General features: G+C 41.5%; 1 protein-coding gene across 1 annotated transcript; it reads left to right on the top strand.

Moving 5' to 3' along the window:
- Positions 1-6,179: 6,179 nt before the first annotated feature.
- Fpr1 (formyl peptide receptor 1) lies at positions 6,180-15,631 on the top strand. Its single transcript, XM_055594951.1, has 2 exons — positions 6,180-6,240; positions 14,276-15,631. Exon 2 carries the CDS (start codon positions 14,287-14,289, stop codon positions 15,364-15,366), a length of 1,080 nt encoding a protein of 359 aa, XP_055450926.1. The 5' UTR covers positions 6,180-6,240; positions 14,276-14,286; the 3' UTR covers positions 15,367-15,631.
- The last annotated feature ends 7,473 nt before the right edge of the window (positions 15,632-23,104 follow it).

The raw sequence follows: 23,104 nt of genomic DNA, 5'->3' as shown, positions 1-23,104 counted from the left end.
AGCTGTAAGAAAAGTTCCAGTTCAGTAATTTACTGAGACTTTATCTCATAATAAAAAGTTTAAAAGGAGGGAGAAGGTTGTAAAGATTATTCAGAAGTTAAGAACATTGCCTGCTCTTCCAATGGATATGAGTTCAGTTGCCAACACCATTGTGTAGGCTTATAACTATTTGTAATTTCAGTCCCCAGGGATCCAATTACCTCTTCTGGCATTTTCATGCACCAACCAAGAACGTGACACAATAACACATATTCATGAAAGATACACATACACATTAAAAAAGGAAAAAAAAATCTTTGGAAAAAATAAACAGAATGCTTGGATGTAGCTCAGTGATAGAGCATCTGCCTAAAATCCTTCAATAATGAGGGACCAGGAGTGTGGTAGAGCACCTGCATAAATTTTCCAGGGAGAGGCAGGTATATCATCAGTGTAGCATCTGAGTAGCGTATGAGACACATTAAATTCAGTTGAGAATGGAGGAAAGAAGGGGAAAGGAGAAAGAGATAAGCTCTGTTTCATTGAAGAGACTTCTTTCTGTGAAAAGAATTCACAGCTGAACCTTAGAACCTATAAATATTCTCTATACTTCCTTACATAGCAGCATCTCATTAATCCACTCTATATTGACCTGGGTCCTTGGAACTGCACCAAATTGCCCCCTTCAAGGATGTGGACTCCAGACAGCCAAGCCCAGTGAGCTATTCTCTGTTCTTATCCTGGTTTCTCCCTTAACACAGTATCAGTTGAACCCCCTTCTTTTCTCCTAAGTCACATTTTTATTGTGACAAAAGATACACAGAGCACACTATCGGTTGCTTTTATAGCTTAATGGCTGGATGGATAACAAGCCCAAAAATCAGACTGCCTCTACTAGCCCTTTTTTGTCTTTTTTTAAAGTGGGTTCAACTGAGGTCTACATGCAAAGCAAACACTTACAGGCTGAGCCACATCCTCATATCTTCAATTGTATTTTGTTCTCATCATATTTTAAGTCAAGAACTCGGCAGCCATCTATTGAAAGTAAATATGATACTGTACAACTCTGCACAGTATGTTAGAAAGTGTCCATCATAAAACAGGCATTCAAAAATAAGTTTTCAGTTGTTGAAGTACAACTTACCACCAGCTGAGGTCCCCTTCCTATGGCTGGCTGACTCCTGGGTATCTGTGGTGTAACTGAAGCACTTGGCTCTCAGCAGAGACTTAAGGAAACACTGAGAGGAACAAGAAAGCAATCTTATGGCAGAAATTCAAGGTTTCTTAAGATACCTGGTCACACAAATGCAATGCCATTAAAATCATCTTATTTTATTTAGTTAATACGTATGAAGATTTTGCCTGTATATGTGTCCTCAGAGGCCAGAAGAGAACATTGAATCCTTGAAACTGGAGTTACAGGCAATTGTGATCCTCCATGTGAGTGTTGGTAATTTAATCTGGATGTTCTGGAAAAGCAGCTAATTCACTTAACTGCTAAGCAATCTCACTAGCCCAACTGGAGTTCTTAGAAACATAGAAGTGTAAATGTTCTCCCACAATTGTTCTATGGAACACATAAGGTCAGTACTGTTGAGCTCAAAGTCCAGGCACCTGTATATTCATAGTTCTTGTGCTTTGGATCTCCTGGTATGATGTTACAGACAGTTGTGAACAGCCTGACATGGGCTTTGGAGTTCAAACTCAGGTCCTTAAAGAGCTGTACCTGTATAGTCACTTATAAGTGTATATTAGACATATAATATACGATAATCATACTAAAATCTGTACACCTAAGGAAGCTAGTCAAGAAGGAGGACTCTGGTAAGATGCTCAGTCTTCATTCAGAAAGGCAAATGAAATGGATATCAGAAGATGGAGAAAACAGGGAACAGGAAAGGAGCCTATCACAAAGGGCCCCTAAAAGACTCTACCCAGCAGGGTATCAAAACATATGCTGAGATTCATAGACAAACCTTTTGCAGAGTGCAGGAAATCTTATGAAAGTAGGGGGAGATAGAAAGACCTGGAGGGAACAGAAGCTCTACAAGGAGAGCAACAGAATTTAAAAATCTGGACACAAGTGTCTTTTCTGAGACTGATACTCCAAACCAGGACCATGCATGGAGATAACTTAAAACCCCTGCACAGAAGTAGCCCATGGCAGCTCAGTGTCCAAGAGGGTTCCACAATAATAATAACAGGGACCATCTCTAACATGAACTCTTTGATCATCTCCACCTGATGGGAGAGCAGCCTTACCAGTCTACAGAGGAAGACAAAGAAGCCAGTCTTGATGAGACCTGATAGACTAGGGTAAGACAGAAGGGGAGGAGGACCTACAGTATCATTGGACTTGGAGGAAGGGCATAGGAGAAGAAGAGGGAGGGAGGGTGGAATTGGGAGTGGATGGAGAGGGGGCTACAGCTGTGCTAGAAAGTGAATAAACTGTAATTAATAAAAATAAAATTAAAAAAAGAAAAAAAAGAGCTGCACCTCTTCTTAACTACGGAAACATTCCTCCAGGCCCCTCATTCATTAGAAAAAAGTCGGGGAGAAGGATAGCTCTGAGATTAAGAGCACTGAATGCTCTTCCAAAGGACCCAAGGTGTACTCCTGTCGTCTACATGGTGACTCTTATCATCTGTATCTACACTTCCAGAAGATTCAGTGTTCTCTCTGGCCTCTGCAGGTTCCAGACACAAACATGATGCACAATCATACATGCAAGTAAAATGCTCTATACATTTTTAATAAATAAATAAATCTACATTGAAAACAGAAACATGAGCCGCTTGACAGATGTCTCAGTGGCTAAGAACACATACTATTCTTCCAGGAGACCTAACTTCATTTCCCAGTGCCCACATCAGAGAGCTCACAACTGCCCTATAACTCCAGATTCAGGGAAACTAGACCTGTGGTCTCTATGGACACAGGCACATATACACATAAAGACTGAGATAATAGCCAAGCACAGTCTTGCCTTTCTGCTTATTACAAGATAGCTAACAGCACGTGTATAGGTTTCTTTACACAGCAGGAAATTCCCCAATTGTTAGGAAACTGGCCTAACAATTCAGGTGTTTCCTAACTCAGAAATAAAGAGAAAGGACATAAACACTGCCATAGTAAGAGAAATAACAAAAATATTCTAGTGATTTTATTCCTTCTGTATGTGCCACTATGTCTCTATCTTTACCTCTGTCTCTCTTTATGTCCCCATTGGCTTTTCTCTTACTCCCACATTTTGAAACAAGCTCTCATGTATCCCAAGCTGTCTTTAAGCACACCAAGTGGACATCTAAACTTCTGGTCCTCTTATCTCTGCCTCACAAGTGTTGGAATTACAGGCGTGCACTCTCACACCCAGTTTATACAAGATACCTTTCAGGTTAAGCAATCACTCTGATTGGTCTACACCCCCAGTGTAGACATCTTCTTTAACTCACTTTGGGAATTGAATAGATTTGAGGTCATCGTAGAGGTACAAATCCCTGAACTACAGCAGAAAGGGTTAGTTTGCTGGGGCTTTTACTACAAAGCACCACATAGTGGGTACCACAAAGCACAGCAACTGATTCTGTTGCAGTTCTGCATGCTGCAGCTGCAAGATCATACTGCTGGTCCCAGAGTGTTCGCTTTGACTGATGGCTGGCCATGTTCTCCTCTTTGTGTCCTCACACAGACAGCTCTGTAAGTTTACACAGCCCTAGTGTTTCTCTCCTCTCAAAAAGACAACACTTGCATTGGATTAGGGCCCCAGCCTTATGGCCTCACTTAGCTTTAATTCATTCTTTATACATCCTAACTCTCAATAGTCACATTGTGATGGAATGTGAATTTGGGCTTTGGCTTGAGAGTGAAGGAGAGCCCGGTTGACGATAGAAGGCAGGATTAGATTATGAGAAAAGTTGATGAGAGAAAATTCTAGAGGTGGGCCGGAAGGGAAAAGTGAGCCTGTCATATGCCTGCAGTTCAGAAGCATGATCTGAACTACAGTGATTGAAATGAGGTGTGATGAAAACCTTCACACAGAAAGCCTGTCAGGATACAAGAATGCTTTCAAGATACAGGTAAAATTTATCACACTAGAATCTGTGCTCTGCATCAGTAGACTGTTTATTCTACTCAAATAAAAATTACTTTTGTAACTACTGTGACTCTGAATTCACAAGTGAAGTGATTGAGTCTCCTAAATTATGGTCACATACAATCACCACCTGTTTGGTTGGTGCAGTCTGCAAGAGCATCGGGTGCTCACAACCGCTGACCTTCCCTCTAGTCCCACCAATACTAGCTTTCACACAGCCTGCAAGCCAGGAATATATTTTTTTTTCCTGCATTTGTTGTCTTTGTGTTTGTTTGTTTTATGCCTAAAGAACAACAAAAGAATTAAAAATGATGTGTGAAGTGACGTGAAATCCAATTCTTAAATGATGTATTGTTGGCATATTATCCGCACATTCATGCTATAAACCTGAACTGAGGACCCTGAAGCCTGTCAGGTATTAAATGCTGACCTTTTTGTCCTTGATAGAAAATGCTTGTCCCTGGTTAAATGGCTTGTTTTGTCACCCAGCTAGTGACTGAGCCAGGTTCTAGCTGAGAACCTTCACAGTTCCCTGTGGCAGTTGCTATTTCAGAGGTATGTTTTCTGATGGGAATGATTTGGTGTCTCAAGCGGGAATTCACAACACAGAGTACAACCAGTGCCATTTCCTTTGGGCTTGCCTAGATTGTGCAAACAGGGCCATACAGCAGAAGTCCTCCCTGAGACTTTCCTGTTTTTCTTCACCCTCTAAATTGTAGCCTACAATCGTATGCCTCTGTATTTTCACAGATGCTGTGTGGCAATCATGGGTTATTGGGTAGGAAAGAACAAAGCTACCTTCTGTTTCAATAAGTGGTGTGTTGGGCTATGGAGGATCAGGTGGGGGATTCTCATAGAACAATCAGACTTCAAACAACCTCACACTTTGTTCAGCAGTTACTGTCTACCTATTCCCTTTCTTGTTTTCCCTTGGGATCTGGATCCTTCACCATGTAACAGGATGCCTTTTCCACTCTGTTCCTGTGAGTCATGTTGAATTTGCATAACTTCATGTACAGTAACATTTTTCCCTACTGAGACATTCAGATCTAGAGGGAGGTTCCTTTAGGTTCAGGAAGTTAAGATTTGAAACATTTCCCCCTAGGAATAATACCTGTCAGGGAAAACACAAACTTACAAAATACATAGAGCCCTGTAAAGGGTTAAGGAAGCAGTACACACCTGCTTGGGAGAAAAGAGGAGGCAAAGTTACCTGGAGGAGGCTTTCAGACTCACCAGGATACCTGTGGGAAATTCTCCAACATCTGGAGTTGCCTGCAAGTTTTGTGGAGAGCTCTAGGACTGCCAGGTTTCTTCACTGTCACTCAGTCTGAGGTAGGTTTTTTGGTGATGCTTACAGCCTTTGAGTCATACATGTTTCTGTAAGTATACCCTCGTGTATATTTCTGTCCGTAACTCCAACAAGCTCACTGGTTCCCCAAATTGGACTGGGAAAGTTCATTACTCTTATTTGTCCTCAGTGTCCTGTCTGGGGCGAATAGACATCTTTTGAGGTCCCTCCTGAAGAAGTCTCACGTACAATACCTCCCATACTTGGGAACCTCTTAAAAAGTGTTTGTAATGGGTGATCACAAAGGGACGTTGGTAAAAGTATGGGGTATTATGTGATTGTGCTTGGAGACTGTGGCTAAGTATAGAATGCATGATTCTTTCTGATTGTCTGAACTATTCATATTTATGTTCCTCTCTCTGAGTCTCTAGTTACTATTTCTCTCCTCTCCATCTCTGCCTTTCACTATTTACCATAGGTTCTTCTTACCCCAGCCTCCTCCCTTTCCTTATGCTGAGAAGGTTTCTGGACATCCAGCTCCCTTCACCTCTGATATGGAGAATGTTAGACCTCTGTATCCCAAAAAAGATAAAGCAGAGGGAGGTGTTCAGGCTCTTGAGTTTCTAGGAGGATCTAGCCTACTCACCAAATGCTGTTTTTTTTTTTAAAAAAAAAATAAGACTTGAGTATAATCTCGGGGTCATTGTAAATCACAAAAAACTCTGCCTTCCTGTTTGCTGTTACTCAATTCATTTCTGCTTTGTGACCCCTCCCCCTGTCTCTTTGTATATTTTCTGCTGAGCCCATGAGAGACAGGCCACTTTCTTCAGAAGATCAGACTTTCCAGAGGAAACCCCACAACTGTTGGAAAGTGCAGGTAAGAAAACTTTGCCTGGAGGAAATCACAAAGCCTGGGGTTTATCTTTAGTACCACATAAACCAGACACAGTGGGGACTCCTACAATCTCAGTATTACAGATGTAGAGGCAAGAGAATCAGAATTTTAAGGTTATCCTTACCTGATTATAAGTTCAAGGCCATCCTGAACTACATGAGAGCCTTACTAAAAAGATAAAAAGGAAAAAAAAGAAAAAATAAGCTCAGCTGTGGAGAACTATAAGGAAAAGAGGTGAATACAGAAACATATATCACTCTTCTAGGATGTTTTGCAACAAAAGAGAGTCAAAGGTGTGGTTGGGAACTAAATGATGATATGAAAGTGAATGATAACGTATATTAAAGATGCAATGTTGTAGAGCATATTGATGTGTTCATTTGTAGTGAAGAATCAAGAAAAAGTATTGAATGTGCACCAGGGAGAGATAGCACTCCTACAAAAAAAAAAAAAAAAAAAAAAAAAAAAAAAAAAAAAAAAAAAAAAAACACGTTGTGGTATGAGCAGAGGGAAGGTCTTAGGCTGGGATACTTATTTTCTGGTGAGGCCAGAGAATGTTCTTCAGGAGTATGGAGGGCAGTAGCCATGCTGGAGCATGAAGAAAGGCATGGGCTCTACTTAGATGGGAGTATTCAAGGCTCAAAGCTTTAAGCAAAAAGCCAAAGGATCAAAAGTGTTCTTATTGGATTACTTGATTTGTTGCTGTTTAACTTCCTGAATTCTTTATATATTCTGGATATTAGCCCTCTGTCAGATATGGGGTTGCTGAAGATGCTTTCCCAGTCTGTAGGCTGTCATTTTGTTCTGAGTACAGTGTCCTTTGCTAAGCTTTTCAGTTTCATGAGGTCCCATTTACTGATTGCTGCTCTTAGAGCCTGTGCTGCTGGTGTTAATGTTCAGAAAGTTGTCTCCTGTGCTGATGAGTTTAAGACTCTTCCCCACTTTTTCCTCTAACAGACTTAGTGTGCTGGTTTTATGTTGAGGTCTTTGATTGATTTGGACTTTAGTTTTGTGAAGGGTAATGAATATGGATCTATTTACATTTTTCTACATGTAGATATCCAGTTAGACCAGCACCATTTGTTGAAGATGCTATATTTTTTTCCATTGTAGTAACCCAATTAAAAAATGGGGCATAGAGCTAAACAGAGAATTCTCAATAGAGGAATATCGAATGGCAGAGAAACACTTAAAGAAATGATCAACGTCCTTAGCCATCAGAGAAATGCAAATCAAAATGACCCTGAGCTTTCACTTCACACTCATCAGAATGGCTAAGATCAAAAACTCAAGTGACAATGCATGCTGGAGAGGATGTGGAGAAAGCAAACCCTCCTTCATTGCTAGTGGGAATGTAAACTTGTACAACTGCTTTGGAAGTCAATCTGGTGCTTTCTCGGACAATTAGTAATAGTGCTACCTCAAGATCCAGCTATACCACTCCTAGGCATATATCCAAAAATATGCTCAAGTATACAACAAGGATATTTGCTCAACCATGTTTGTAGCAGCTGTATTTACAATAGCCGGAACCTGGAAACAACCCAGATGCCTCTCAGTTGAGGTATGGATATAGAAATTGTGTTATATTTACACAATGGAATACTACTCAGCAATTAAAAACAAGGAAATCATGAAATTTGCAGGCAAATGATGGGAACTAGAAAACATCATCTTGAGTGATGTATCCCAGAAGCAGAAAGACACACATGGTATATACTCACTTATAAGTGGATATTAGATATATAATATAGGATAATCATATTAAAATCTGTACACCTAAAGAAGGACCCTGGGTAAGATGTTCAGTCCTCATTCAGAAAGGCAAATGGGATAGAATCACAGAAGATGGAGGAAAAAGGGAACAGGATAGGAGCCTACTTCAGAGGGCCTCTAAAAGGCTCTACCAAGCAGGATATTAAAGCAGATGCTTAAAATCATAACCAAACTTTGGGCAGAGTGCAGGGAATCTTATAAAAGAAGGGGGAGATAGAAAGACCTGGAGGAGATAGGAGCTCCACAAAGAGAGCAACAGAACCAAAATATCTGGGCAAAGATTTTTGTTTTGTTTTGTTGTTTATTTTTATTTTCCTGAAACTGATACTCCAACCAAGCACCAATCAGGGAGATAATCTAGAACCCCTACACAAATGTAACTATCCCATGACAGTTCAGTGTCCAAGTAGGTACCCTAGTAAGGGGAACAGGAGCTGACTCTGACATGAACTCAGTGGCTGGCTCTTTGATCACCTCCCCCTGAGGTGGGGCAGTTTTACCAGGCCACAGAGGAAGACAATGCAGCCAGTCCTAATGAGACCTGATAGGCGAGGGTCAGATGGAAGGGGAGGAGGACCTCCCCTATCAGTGGACTGGGAAAGGGGCATGGGAGAAGAAGAAGGAATGAGGTTGGGATTGGGAGGGGACAAGAAAGGGGCTACAGCTGAGATACAAAGTGAATAAATTGTAATAAATAAAAAAATTAAGAAAAGAATTCAACCAAAAAAAAAGTGTTCTTATAAGTCATAGGAAATGTGGCCCTTGGGGGCAAAGGACACTGAAAACTATGAGGAAGATAATGAGCCTAAGCAAACATGTCCCAGATGCTTCATGGGACCTGTTGCAGAATTTGCCTCTGCCTCCTCCAGAATTGATAATTTTGGTTGTTTTCCCTCCTCAACGCCTAAATTTATTCTTTTAACACACTGTTGATGATGTTTAGTAATGTTCAAAAATATCAGGGTCTTCAGAAAATGAGGCTCTGGTACAATGATTCTCAGGCTTAAAATGGTGGCCAACAATATTTTTATTGAATCCAAACTACAGTCTTTTTCTTCCAACCATAGGTGGGGCCATATCTCATAGTTCTTGTGCTCTTGCGTGTTCTGACCTGTCATTGCAGAATCTTCTTTGTTGATTTTGTAAATCTTTTACTCATTGCTTCAGAGATTCTTAAGAACAAACAGCTCTTAGCACAATTTGGTGATTGGTGGTTGGTGGAATGTGGGGAAAGAAGAAATGTTTCCAAATTTTTCTGCAACTGTAAAGCATTGAGGTTCAATAGTAATGTGAGACACACATGTGATTTTAGGGCATCCTGGGGATCCTTTAAAGAAATAAGGATAATTGTAGTGCTGGGAGAAAGTTCAGTATGAAAAGTGTGTGCCCTGAATTCAATCATATAAACTGAGTATTGTTCATGCCTGCAATCCCAGAATTTGGGAGTCAAGGAAGGAGGAACAGAAGTTTAAATCTATCCTTGGGGAGTTGAGATTCATAAGACCATGTCTCAAAAGACTAAAAGAAAAAGGAGGAAGAAGAAGAGGGTGAGGAAAGTAAAAGGAAAATGAGGTATGTCTGGTTTTGATAGCACACATCTGTAAACCTACCACTTGCAAAGTAGAGGTAGGGAATCTGTTATGAATTCAAGGACAGCCTGAGTTTTATAGAAAGTTCCAGGCCAAACAGGGCCACATAAGAAGAAAGTACGTGAGCAGGAGGAAACAGAAAAAGGAAATGGGGGATGGAGGGAAAGGTAGGAGGTAGGAAGAAATTAAATCTAATCACCTATTTGTTCAACAATTACACACATAATCTTATCTAATCAAATTATCACTTCAGCATATAGTCAAGGGATATAAACATTATTTTTTTAATTGGGTCTTGTTAACATTTTTTTTATTAATTACACTTTATTCATTTTGTATCCCCCCATAAGCCCCTCCCTCCTCTCCCCCCCTCCCAATCCCACCCTCCCTCCCCTTTCTGCATGCATGCCATTCCCCAAGTCCACTGTTAGGGGAGGTTCTCCTCTCCTTTCTGATCTTAGTCTATCAGTATAGACTGTCAAAGCAGATGCTGAGCCTGATGGCCAACTGATGGGCAGGATATAAACATTATTAATGAGGTATTGCAAGTTTCTTTCTTCATAGACTTTCAAATTTGATGGTCATTGTTGCTCTTTCCCATCTCAAGTTGAATACTATGAGTCTGCCCTATGAGTCTGCCCATCTCCCAAAGCAGTATGGCTGAGCAAGGTCAAAAAGAGACCTTTGCTGAAATTTCAGACTGAGTAACTGAGGGACTCTAAGAAGTTAATTTTGTTTTTGGTTTTTTTTTTTTGGGGGGGGGGTTTGTTTTTATTGTTGTTGTTTGGTTTGGTTTTTTGTTTTGTTTTGTTTTTACTTTTGGAGATTTTGAGACAGGGATTTTCTGTGTAGCCCTGGCTGTCCTGGAACTCACTCTGTAGACCAGGCTGGCCTCGACTCACAGAGACTCACTCAGCCTGCCTCTGCCAACTGAGAGCAGGGACCAAAGGTATGCACAACCACCCCCCAGCTAAGAAGTTAATTTAATGTTCCTGGTCTGTTTTCTCAGCAAGTGTCATGCGAGAGAGAGAGAGAGAAAGAGTAAAGCTCTGAGTCTAGAGCTGGCTCAATTAACTGCTTGCTATGCAAGCATGAGGACCTGTATTCAGATCAGCAGCACCCATATAAAAACCAGGTGTGGGTCCTCAACTTCAACACTGGGGGAGGCGAGGCGATGGGCAGATATCTGGAACTCATTGGTAAACCAGTGTACCTCTGGGTTTAATAAGAGACTTTGTCTCAAAAACATAAGGTGAAGAGTAATCAGAGAAGGCATCTGACATTGACCTCTAACCTCTGCATGTATATTTCCATATACACACAGACAGGAAGACACCTCTGTCATTACTTGTGAATTACTAATTAATGTCCAGTCTTATTAACTCATTTTAGACCCTCTTCCCCATTTAAGGCAGTCTTCAGGTAATATTAGAGAAAGCCATTTTTGACATGAGCAACACTTTGCTATTTAATCCAGTGAAATCTCATATCCAGCACATGTTGAAACTCTCCTTTCTCTCTTGCCTTTTCTTACCTCCAAGATCTTGAAGAAATCTCATAGACAAAGATAACATTTCTCTTCACCAAGATAATTTGAAAGAAGAGCCTGGAGAGACAGCTCAATAGTTAAGTGTGCTTGCTTCTCTTGGAGAGGACCTAATTCCACTTAAATCAGCCAGGTCACAACTGGAATCCACCATCTCTGGCCTTCTCAGGCATTTGCATTCATGCACATATATGTACACAAATACACACATATACACATAATTACAAATAATTTTAAAATATATATTAAAAGCTAATTTCATTTGTTTATCCAATGCAAATGGTCTCGGCCTTGAAAACATAAAGACAGATCACAACATACGGACTGAGCAGGTTGTATTTAGGACTCAGTCTCTCTCTCTCTCTCTCTCTCTCTCTCTCTGTGTGTGTGTGTGTGTGTGTGTGTGTGTGTGTGTGTCTGTGTGGTGTAGCAACAGCTAATGGAAAAAGAGGCCATACATGTGAGAGAGAGCAGGGAGGGAGTGGAGGAGTATATAGGACAGATGGTTTGGAAGGAGGAAAGAAAAAGGGAAATGGTGAAACTGTATTATAATATCAAATACAAAAGAAACTAAATGAAAGAGATAATTTCAAAGATGTCACCTGAAGACGTTTATTCATGTAACTGCCCCCTCTAAGCAGAGTAAAGGAGCTTCCACTGAAGACCTAGGAAAAAAAGAAGTAGGTATGAAATGAAGTGCTCGTGTGGAGTGACTGTCTGTCTGGATCACTGAAAGCATCCTCCGCCAGCCTCCTAATGTATACACACACCATTTGATTCAAGCTGTGGTAAAATAAATACAATAACATTTCCACCGGCTACTTTCCTCTTATTTTCATTGTTGCTTACATGAAGAAGCGATCAGGGTTATTTCTGAAAACGTTCTCTCACTGGAGCTGGAGTTTTCCAGCTTGGATTGACTGCTTCCCCGGCACTGAGATTTTAGATAGGCACATATCTGTATACACTTTACCAGCTTTGTATATAGGCTTGGCACTCAAAGTTAGGTTCTTATGCTATTGTGACAGGCGGTTTACTGACTAAGCAATCTTCTCAGCCCCTTATTACTTGTTTACTGAAAGAAGGTCTTTCTATGTCTTCAGGTCTGTCTCAAATCCACTATGCAGCCCATGCCAGCCAAAACTTTATGCCACATCTTCCAAGTGCTGAGATGACAAGGCTACACCACCACCACCACACCCAGTTTAAATTTTACCACTTTAAAATTAAATGCCATTAAGTGCATTTAAAATGTTTTGCAACCATACTCCTATCTAATTCTAGAACCATTTCATCACTCAAAAGAAAACAAATCCCATACCCTTTGAACTATAACTCTTCTCTCCCCCTCCATCAGGCCCCAGAATCCTCTAACATGCTGCTTTTTATAAACTGACCTATTCTGAATATTTGTTATAAGCTGAATAATGCCTCATATAACATTTTGTGTTTGGATTCCTTTTGCTACCCCTTTAAAGCACATCTGCCATACCATATATTGTATTTTCTATGTAATACAGGCCTCACACTTGCTGTTCTCCTGGCTTAGCACCACAAATGTTGTGATTACAGGCATATGCTACCTCAATCAGTGTGCTTCATTCTTTTTATGTCAAAAATCTAAACATCAAGTGGAAATATCACAATTTCTATATCCAAATTATCTCTTTAGTTTTCCCACCTAGACACATGCTAAGATTATCTGGAAAAGGGGAAGCTCAAATAAGAAACTACCTCCATCAGATTGGCCTGTGGAGGACAGAACAGTCTGTGGAGCACTTTCTTAATTAGTACTTGAAGTGGGAGGGCACAGACCACTCTGTAGGTGTCACCCTGGTTGGCCCTAGGTTGTGTAAGAAAGCATGCTGAACAACCCACGAGACCAAGCCAAAAAGCACCACTCCTTCGTGGCCACTGCTTCAGTTCCCAGCTGCAGGTTTCCGCTGTAGCTTCTCTTCACGAGAGTATAAAATATAAACCAAAAACAAACCCTTTTCTTCCTCAATTGCTGTTGGAAAGAAAACTCGAACAGGTTGTTTCTATATTCCAGCTATCATGAAAATGCTGCTATAAAATTTGTGCACATTTGAACACGTTTTTGGACATGTTCTATCTATTCTTTGACAGAACCTAACAATCATCCTCACATTTTCACCCTCATAACATCACCCAGCACATACCCCTCTGCCACCATGTCTTCCCCTTTTGTCTTTGCCTTCTGGGATGTTAACTCATCTTGTTGGCTTAACCTTGTATTGAATCATTGAACACAACTATTATCTACATACTGATCGCCCAGTTTTGCTTTGTTTTCTCCCTCTTGCAAATTAAGCATCCACATCAGCCAACTAATTGCATTGTTGGCAGAGTGCATATTAGCGATTGTGGAAACATAGGCACACCTCCCCCCATCTGATAAGATACTGACAACATAAGTAAGCATGTCAGGCAGCAGTGAGCTTGCTCCAGCTGGGGTTTGAGGGACTGGGAGGAAAAGTAGATTGGGTTCAGTAATAAAAGCAAGGGGGAAAACTGCAAGGAAAACTGTCTGGAGGCAGCATTTCCAAAAATGGGTCTGGAAGAGATGTCTCAGTGGTTAAACTGCTTACATACAAGTGTGAGGGCCAGAGTTTGGATGTCAGTTTGGCAGGTTTACCTGTCAGTCCTAGGTTCACCTATAATTCCAGCCCCAGAAAGTAGAGAGAGCCAATCCCCAGAGCAATCTGTCTAACGAGGTTAGTCATAAGAGTGAGTTCTGAACTTGACTGAGAGAACCCACCTCAGTGAATGAGGATGATCCCTGAGGTCAACCTCAGGGCTCAACATGTATGTGTGCATATGTACACAGGCATTCACACACAGGCATGCCCTTAAACAGGTAAAGAAAACAAACACACATGAAAAATGGAAAGATGAAGCCAGACATGCTGATGTATGCCTTTAATCCAGTACTCAAGAGGCATAGGCAGGCATGTTTCTGTGAGTTTGCACCCACTTTTATCTATGGAGACAGTTCTAGGCTAGCAAAGGATGTGTACTGAGCCCATATCTCAAGAAGAAAAGAAAAAGATAAACAAATGAACAAATCTGTTTCTTAATGTTTTAGGAGTGAACAAGATGGACACCAACACCTCTCTCCTCATGAATATGACTGCAGGGAACTCCATGAATGTGTCTGGGAGGATTCAATCAGTATCTGCTGGCTACATTGTTCTGGATGTCTTCTCATATTTGATCCTTGCAGTCACCTTTGTCCTCGGAGTGCTGGGCAACGGGCTTGTGATCTGGGTGGCTGGGTTTCGCATGGTACGCACAGTCACCACCATTTCTTACTTGAACCTGGCCATTGCTGACTTTTGCTTCACCTCCACTTTGCCATTTTTCATCACCTCCAAGGCCATGGAAGGACAGTGGCCATTTGGTTGGTTCATGTGCAAGTTCATATTTACCATAGTAGACATAAACCTGTTTGGAAGCGTCTTCCTGATTGCCCTCATCGCCTTGGACCGCTGTATTTGTGTCCTGCACCCAGTCTGGGCTCAGAACCACCGGACAGTGGGTCTGGCCAAGAAGGTGATCATTGTACCCTGGCTGTGTGCTTTTCTTCTTACCTTGCCGGTTATCATTCGTTTGACCACAGTCCCTAATAAACTTGGACCAGGAAAAACAGCATGCACTTTTGACTTCTCCCCCTGGACCAAAGACCTTGAAGAGAAACAGAAGGTGGCAATCACCATGCTTACTATCAGAGGAATTATCAGGTTCATCATTGGTTTCAGCACGCCTATGTCCATTGTCGCCATTTGCTATGGGCTAATAGCCACTAAACTACACAGGAAAGGCATGATCAAATCCAGCCGGTCCCTGCGTGTTCTCTCCTTTGTTGTGGCTGCCTTTTTCCTCTGCTGGTGTCCATTTCAGATAGTGGCCCTCATAGCCACAATCAGAATACGTGAACGCTTGGCTGGGATGGCTCAAAACATCCAAATTGCTCTGAATATCACAAGTTCCTTGGCTTTCTTCAACAGCTGCCTCAACCCAATGCTCTATGTGTTCATGGGCCAAGACTTCAGAGAAAGACTAATCCACTCCCTGCCTACCAGTCTAGAAAGGGCCCTTAGCGAGGACTCAGCCCAGACCAATGACACAGGCACCAGCTCTACTTTGCCTTCTGACAACAATGTAAATGCAATGTGAAAAGAGAGCTCCAACTTCCAACTTCCTCTGCTTTGAGTTCCACTGTGCTATAGGCCTTCCCTGTTGGCCCTTGGGCTACATACTCATTGGAAAAACTTGAGAAGACTTTTTGAACCTTTGTACCTCGACCCGAGGTGATCAATAAAGAGAAAAGACAAAAAGAACATGCATTTTCATGTTAGTTTGAGAGAGTTCCAAATGAAAGCTAATACTGTAATGTCATTGGAATACTGTTGTCCACTTCTAGTCTACTCAGAGGCCTTAAACTCACAAATTCTCATAAGTGCCCTTCTGTGGATAATAGGTATATGTTTCCTTTAGAAAATAAACTAAGAAAGTGAAAGACTCCCCACCCCTTGAACTATGCAATTGTCTGATCCATTCATTATAATATTTGGTCTGCCTGTTGCCCTCATGAGACCAGAGTTTGCAGTTGTGCCTCTCAGTATAGCTACAACCAGTTTGTATAGTATATGGCGTTTGAGGTACCTGTTCCAAAAGGAATGAACCCAGAATGGAACTTCAGTTTTTTACTTCCAGTGGCAGTGAATAAATGACACCCTGTCCCCCCTCCACATACATGCCAGCATTTGTTGTCACTTGGGTTCTTTTGATTCTGGCCATTCTAACTAGAGTAAGATGAAACCTCAAAATAGTTTCAATTTGCAGTTTGCTGCTGGTTAAGGATTTTTGAATATTCATTTCAATGTCTTTTAGTCATTAGTAATTCATTATTTGAGAAATCTTTGTCTTTTCTGTTGCCTGTTTTTTTAATTGGGTTGTTTGTTTTCTTCATGTTTAGTTTTTTTTTAAGTTTTTTGTATATTTTAGATACTAACCCTCTGTCAGATGTATAGCTGGTAAAGTTTTTTTTTCTATTCTATATGCTGTCGCTGTACTTGAATGATACTATTCTTTGTTGTACAAAAGCTTTTTCATTTTATTAGTTCCCATTTTTTCATTGTTGATCTTTTTAAAATTATTTTTATTAATTACAGTTTATTCACTTTGTATCCCCCTGTACCTCCCTTCCTCCTCCCCTCCCAATCCCATCCTTCCTTCCTCCCTCTTCCCTACCTGTGCCCCTCCTCTAGTCCACTGATAAGGGAGGTCCTCCTCCCCTTCCCTCTGACCCTAGTCTATCAGGTCTCATCAGGAGTGGCTGCATTGTCTTCCTCTGTGGCCTGGTAAAGCTGCTCTCCCCTCAGGGGTTGGTGATCAAAGAGCAGGTGAATCGGTTCTTGTCAGAAACAGTCCCTGTCCCCATTACTATGGAACCCACTTGGACACTGAACTGTCATAGGCTACCTCTGTGCAGGAGTTCTAAGCCATCTCCATGAGTGATCCTTGGCAGGAGTATCAGTCTCAGAAAAGACCCCCATGGCCAGACTTTTTGAATCTGTTGCTCTCTTTATGGAGCTCCTGTCCTCTTCAGGTCTTGCTATCTCCCACTTCTTTCATAAGATTCTCTGCACTCTGCCTAAAGTTTGGCTGTGAGTCTCAGCATCTGCCTGGATACCATGCAAGGTAGAGCCTTTCAGAGGCCGTCTGTTTTCTCCCTCCTCCATGTTTTCTCCCTCCTCCGATGCCCATTCACTTTGCCTTTCTGAATAGGGATTGAGCATCTTAGCCAGAGTCGTCGTCCTTGATTAGCTTCCTTAGGTGTACAGATTTTAGTATGTTAATCCTATATTATATGTCTAATTTACACTTATGAGTGAGTATATACCCTGTGTGTCTTTCTGCTTCTGGGATACCTCACTCAGGATGATTTTTCCAGTTCCCACCACTTACCTGCTAATCTCATGATTTCTTTGTTTTTTGTCAGTGAGTAATATTCCATTGTGTAAATGTACTCATTGTTGATCTTAACACCTGTGCATAAAGTCCTATTTTAAAAAGTCCTTTCCTATCATGAAATCTGCAGGTAAATGGTGGGAACTGGAAAGGATCATCCTGAGTGAGCTGTCCCAGAAGGAGAAAGACACACATGGTATATACTCACTCATATAGACATACAATATAGGGTAAACCTACTAAAATCTGTACATCTAAAGAAACTAATCAAGAGGGAGGACCCTGACTAAAATGCTCAATTCCCATCCTGAAAGGCAAAGTGGATAGACATCAGAAGAAGAAAACAGGAAACAGAGGCCACAGCGGGCCTCTGAAAGGCTCTGCCCTGCAGACTATCAAAGCAGATGCTGAGACTTATGGCCAACTCTTGGGCAGAGTGCATGGAATCTTATGAAAGAAGTAGGAAATAGTAAGATCTGGAGAGGACAGGAACTCCCCAAGGAAAACAACAGAACCAGAAAATTTGAACACAGGGGTCTTTCCAGAGACTCATACTCCAACCAAGTACCATGCATTGAGATAACCCAGAACCCCTGCACAGATGTAGCCCATGGCAGTTCAGTGTCCAAGTGGGCTCCATAGTAATGGGAAGAGGGACTGCCTCTGACATAAACTGTTTGGCCTGCTCTTTGATCACCTCCCCCTGAGGGGGGGAGCAGCCTTACCAGACCACAGAAGATGGCAATGCAGCCAATCCTGATGAGATCTGATAGACTAAAATCAGAAGGAAGGAGAGGGGGACCTCCCCTCTCAGTGGACTTGGGGAGGGGCATGTGTGAAGAAGGGAGAGGGAGGATGAGATTGGGAGAGGAGGAGGGAGGGGTTTATGGGGGATACAAAGTGAATAAAGTGTAATTAATAAAAGTTAAAAAAGAAAAAATACAATTAATAAGAAAAACATTAATGAATGTTTAAAATAGCTTTGGCAATTCTTTGTATCCCTAAAATATTTCCCACGGAGAATTACAGTGTTCTAACACACTCCCCCCCCCCCAAAAAAAAAAAAGTTCTTTCCTATGCCAATAAGTTCAAATGTATTCCTTGCTTTTTCCTATATCAGATTGAGGGCACCATACCTGATAATTACAGTCCTCGATCCATTTGGAACTGAGTTTTGTGCAGAGTGAGAGTAAAAATACAGCTTTTTTTTCCTTCTACATATGGCTATCAAATTTAGCCAGCATCATTTACTGGAGATGCTGTCTACTACCATGTATGCTATCAGTCTTTTTGTTTAAGATTAGATGATTGTGAAAGTGAGGACATATATCTGGATTCTCAATTCTATTTCAGTGGATCACTGAGTTCCTGAATAGATCGATGCATAGTGATCTAGTGCTAGAAGGTTCTATGCTCACCACCAGAAGAGAAAAAGAATCACTAGTCTTGCCCATTTGTGAACACTGAGAGCTACATTAACAACCATGCTGGCAAGACATACCCATTGGTACAATTCTGGCATAAACTTCCTAGGAGTAACCAGCCACTTTCCTGTTAGATTTAAAGCCCACTCAACAAACTGAAACTCATTCCTGCCACCATTATCAGAAGCATTAACCTTTGACTAGAAAGGTCATAGGCTCTAGGAGAGAACCTTTTACTCTGCTAAATATGCATAGTGTTAACCAACTAGCAATGACTATCATTCTATACATAGGTTAGTGCGTCTCTCTCAACTCATATTAGAGAAGTTTTTTTGTTTGTTTGTTTGTTTTTTGTCCTGTGGATAATAATGAACACAGTTACTTAAAGTGTAGAGAACAAGAGACTAATGAATGCTCAACCCTATATGGAAAATGCATACTATACACAACCCTTCCAAGGTTCAAGGGTTGTTGTGAAACAGGGTACAGAAAGATTGTAAGAGACAGAGATGGTGGATGACTACAAGGAAAAAGTGTCTTCTGGACATAACAGGGCATTGACACATACAAATACACAGGAGTGATAACTGTGAACAGTGCCTGTGCAAAATCAAACCAGATCAAATCTCAAAATGGAAAGGAGAAGTGAACATGAAGTACCACACCTAGCAGAGGAGCTATTGATAATTGGAAGCTTATGGGAAGAGTGTCTGTTTTTATTTTTGTTTGTTTGGGTTTTTTTTGTTTTTTTTTTTTTAAGGTATAGCCTCTGGTAGATCAACTATGCTCCACTGGAAGGCCTCACATCAGAGGTTATTCAGGTAGCACAAACTGTACTGGATAGGTTTTTTTAAAAGAAATAAGAGACCAGGGCATGGTGTCACATATGTTTAATCTCAGCACTCAGGCAGGCAGAGGCAAGTGGAACTCTGTGAGTTTGAGGCCAGCCTGATCTACAGAGCAAGTCTAGGACAGCCAAAGCTTCACAGGAAAACCCTGTTTCAAGAAACAAGAAAGAAAGAAAGAAAGAAAGAAAGAAAGAAAGAAAGAAAGAAAGAAAGAAAGGAAGGAAGGAAGGAAGGAAGGAAGGAAGGAAGGAAGGAAGGAAGGAAGGAAGGAAGGAAGGAAGGAAGGAAGGAAGGAAGAAAGAAGAGGAAGTAAGAGGATACAATGGTGGGTAGGAAGGGAAGGGGGAGTAGATCTCAAGAATTGAGTGAGGAGGTTAATATGATTTAAATACATTGTATGGAATTCTCAAAGAACAAATAAAAATCAGAAACATATAATTTTAAAAGAAGAAAATATCTGAGGGAAATACTTGATTTGCCACCAAGTCAGACAGATGTGCAAGTAACTCTGTGAAAGCCCATTTTTTTGAGACAGGATTTCATGCATTGCAAATCAAGGATGACCTTTAGCGTCTCTGTGCACAGGTGTACTACAGAGCTGTTCACCCAGAGTAATTAGCAACAGAACTGATTCAGTTGGTAGGACTCTGGGAAGGCATCCAAAAAGAACTGGATAGTTGCATAGTGTAAGAGAACCCCCATACATCTGTTTTCACAAGTGCTATAAATAAGTAGGTTTTCCCCTTTAGTCCCTGTCCCAGAGGGTGACAAAACAACCACCAAGATGAAGAATACTGTAAAAAAAAAAAAAATTAAAAAGGGAGCTTGGGTTTCAGTGAACTCAGCAGTGTGAGGAGCCAAGAACAATGGAGAGGCTCTGTCTTAACCACTTACTGTGCTGACACAGTAAAGCCACATCCCTTGCTGTTTGCCAATGAGAAGGAACCACTTCCTGTTACTCAAGTAACCCCAAACCTACTTCCCCTCCCCTCAGCCCTGCTTTTTCCTCAATTCTGTTCAGAAATGCCTGAAGGTTGAGACACACTTACCAGATGATCAGAACCCAGAGAAACCACAGAGTTAGATCAAGAGTAAATAGTTTGTGTCAGAAACATATATCTCTAGAGTAGGTAATTAGGAAGTCCAGAAGAGTTCAGGATAAAGGGAATGACAGGCTCCTGGAACTCATGGTTTCATCTTTTCAGCTTCCATCTTCAGTTTGCAAAATGAGTGATTGACCTGTCAGCATTTTCCCTTCCTTCCTTATTCTTTCTTTCTTTCCTTCCTTTCTTTCTTGTTCTACTTTAAAAAACTTTTTATTGACTCTTTGTGAGTTTCACATCATCCACCCTTGTCTCCTTGTATTCGCCCTCTGCCCTTGTTACCTCCCCACAAAAGAAAATTAAAAAAATAAATAAATAAATAAATAAATAAATAAATAGAGAAAATAAAATATAACAAAGCACAGAAAACATCTCATTGTGGCAGCTATAATGTGTCACAGTGTGTCCCACTGTATAACCCTTCGTGTATATATCTTCACTTGTAAATGTTCATTGCAATCAGTTATTGGTCTGGTTTGAGGCCTCTGGCTTCTGCCACACCACCAATATTGGATCCTCATCTGGACTTTTCTTGGTTATCCTGTTATTGCCTGTGTTGTGGAAATTTCACAGCTTCAGATCAGAAGGACTGGCCCTTTTATGCACTCCAACAGTTCACAAGTAGTTTAGATTTTGGAGTGGGCAGCACAAAGCCCTCTATCAGTGCCTGGGTGGTCTCTGAGCTGGTCAACCCACCAGCTCTCCTGCTTCCCCACCACCAGGGTAGCTCCCCAGCATTGCCCTGGCTTGCTGACCCAATGCTGCCATCAGCAGGGGACAGGGTTAGATCTCCTGACCTCATGCCCTCAGAATGGGCTCACCTGCACCCATACCTCCACTGTGCTACCCAGCTGAGGTGTGGGGTCCACTGTCCCAAGTGCTTCGGTCAGTGAGGGGCTGAGCCAGTTCTCCTACTCCCATAAACTCAGGGCTGGCTCACTTGTGCCTTTACCGTCACTGTGTTGCCCAGAACCCAGAGCCTATTCTCCTGAGTGGGATAGCTGGGGAGAGGACCAGCTCACTGGCTCTCATGATCACCAGGCCAGCTCTCCTCTCACCAGCCAGGGGTGGTGGTGGGTAGGGAGCATCACCTCCACATATAGGTCAATTTTTAAATTAATGATCTATGTGGGAAGGCCCAGAGTTCTGTGTGCAGTGTCACCCCTGGGCAGGTGATACAGCATCATATGACAGGCAAGCTGTTGAGCTGGAGAGACATAGCAGTGGGTTAAGAGCACTTGACTGTTCTTACAGAGGACCTGGGATGCACAAACATCTATAACTCCAGTTCAAGGAGATCCAATATCTCCTTCTGGCCTCTGCAGGTACCAGGCACATACATGTGATACACACAGAGAAAGCAGGAGAAAAAAAAAAAAAACGCTCATATACATAAACTAAAATGAATACATTTTTTTTTAAAGAAGAGGAAGAGGAGGAGGCAATGGCAAACTGAGCAAGCCATGGGAAGCAAGCAAGCTAGGAAGCAACACATCGCCATGGTCTCTGCCTCAGCTCTGCCTCCAGATTCCTGCACTGAGTGGCTTCCCTGACTTACTACAGATCATAAAATAGAAGTCGTGGTGTTTAACACAACAATAGAAACCAACCAAGACAAAGAGCTGGCTGACAATCCCTCCCAGACAGGATATTACAGAGACAAAATTCATTGTTCTACAGGACGAAGTAGTAAATTGTCACTACGTCAGTGACTGTGAATGTGCCTCACAGACATAAAGTTACGAAAAATAGCATGAGCAAAAGCAGACAACCTAGATAGCTCCACCTCTATAAGGCTGAAAAATAAGACAAGGTGTCTCAGTAGGGAAGGGTGCTTGTTGCCAGGCCTACCATCCTGAGTTTAATCCCAGAAATGCACATGCTGGAAAGACACAACTGACTCCTGCAAGCTCTTCTCTGGCCTCCATACACACATTGTGACTCAGAGACTCACATGCATGCACGTTTGTGCACACACACACACACACACACAGACACACACATACACAAGTAAATGTCAATAAAAGGAGGGAAATAATGCATGCTCTGTAGTCTCTGGTTGTTTATTTTTTATTTTTAAGTTTTTCTGGTTATTTGTTTGGTTTTCTTATTTTCATTTTAGTTTTTGCTTGTTTGTTTCGGAGGTGGGGGAAGATCAGTACAGACAACAGAAACTGGGCTCCTGTTTTATTTGTTGTTTGATAATGTGATATAATTTTTAGCAATAGCATTATAAAAGGTAATGTTGAATCAGCAGATAACACTAAGTTAGTGGAGCGCTTACTTTGCATTCATAAGTCCCGAGATCCACTCCCCAGCACCAAATAAATCAGGTATAGTGGTGTATGCCTGTCATCCCAGCACTCAGGAAGTAAAGTTAGGAAAATCAGTTCAAGATCATCTTTAGCCACCTAGAGAGTTCTAGGCCAGCCTGGGGTACCTGAGACACTGTTTCAAATGAAAGAAAAAAAAAAAGAGGGGAAGGGATGATGGGGGGAGAAAAGGGGAGAAGAGAAACATAATAATTTTCTACAAAACTCTCTCCCTTCTCTTCCTCCTTTCCTCC

The sequence above is a fragment of the Psammomys obesus genome, unplaced genomic scaffold (genome assembly GCF_907164565.1).
Source record: "Psammomys obesus unplaced genomic scaffold, mPsaObe1.curated_primary_1811, whole genome shotgun sequence".
Lineage (NCBI taxonomy): Eukaryota > Metazoa > Chordata > Mammalia > Rodentia > Muridae > Psammomys > Psammomys obesus.
This window is presented reverse-complemented; position numbering and strand designations above follow the sequence as displayed.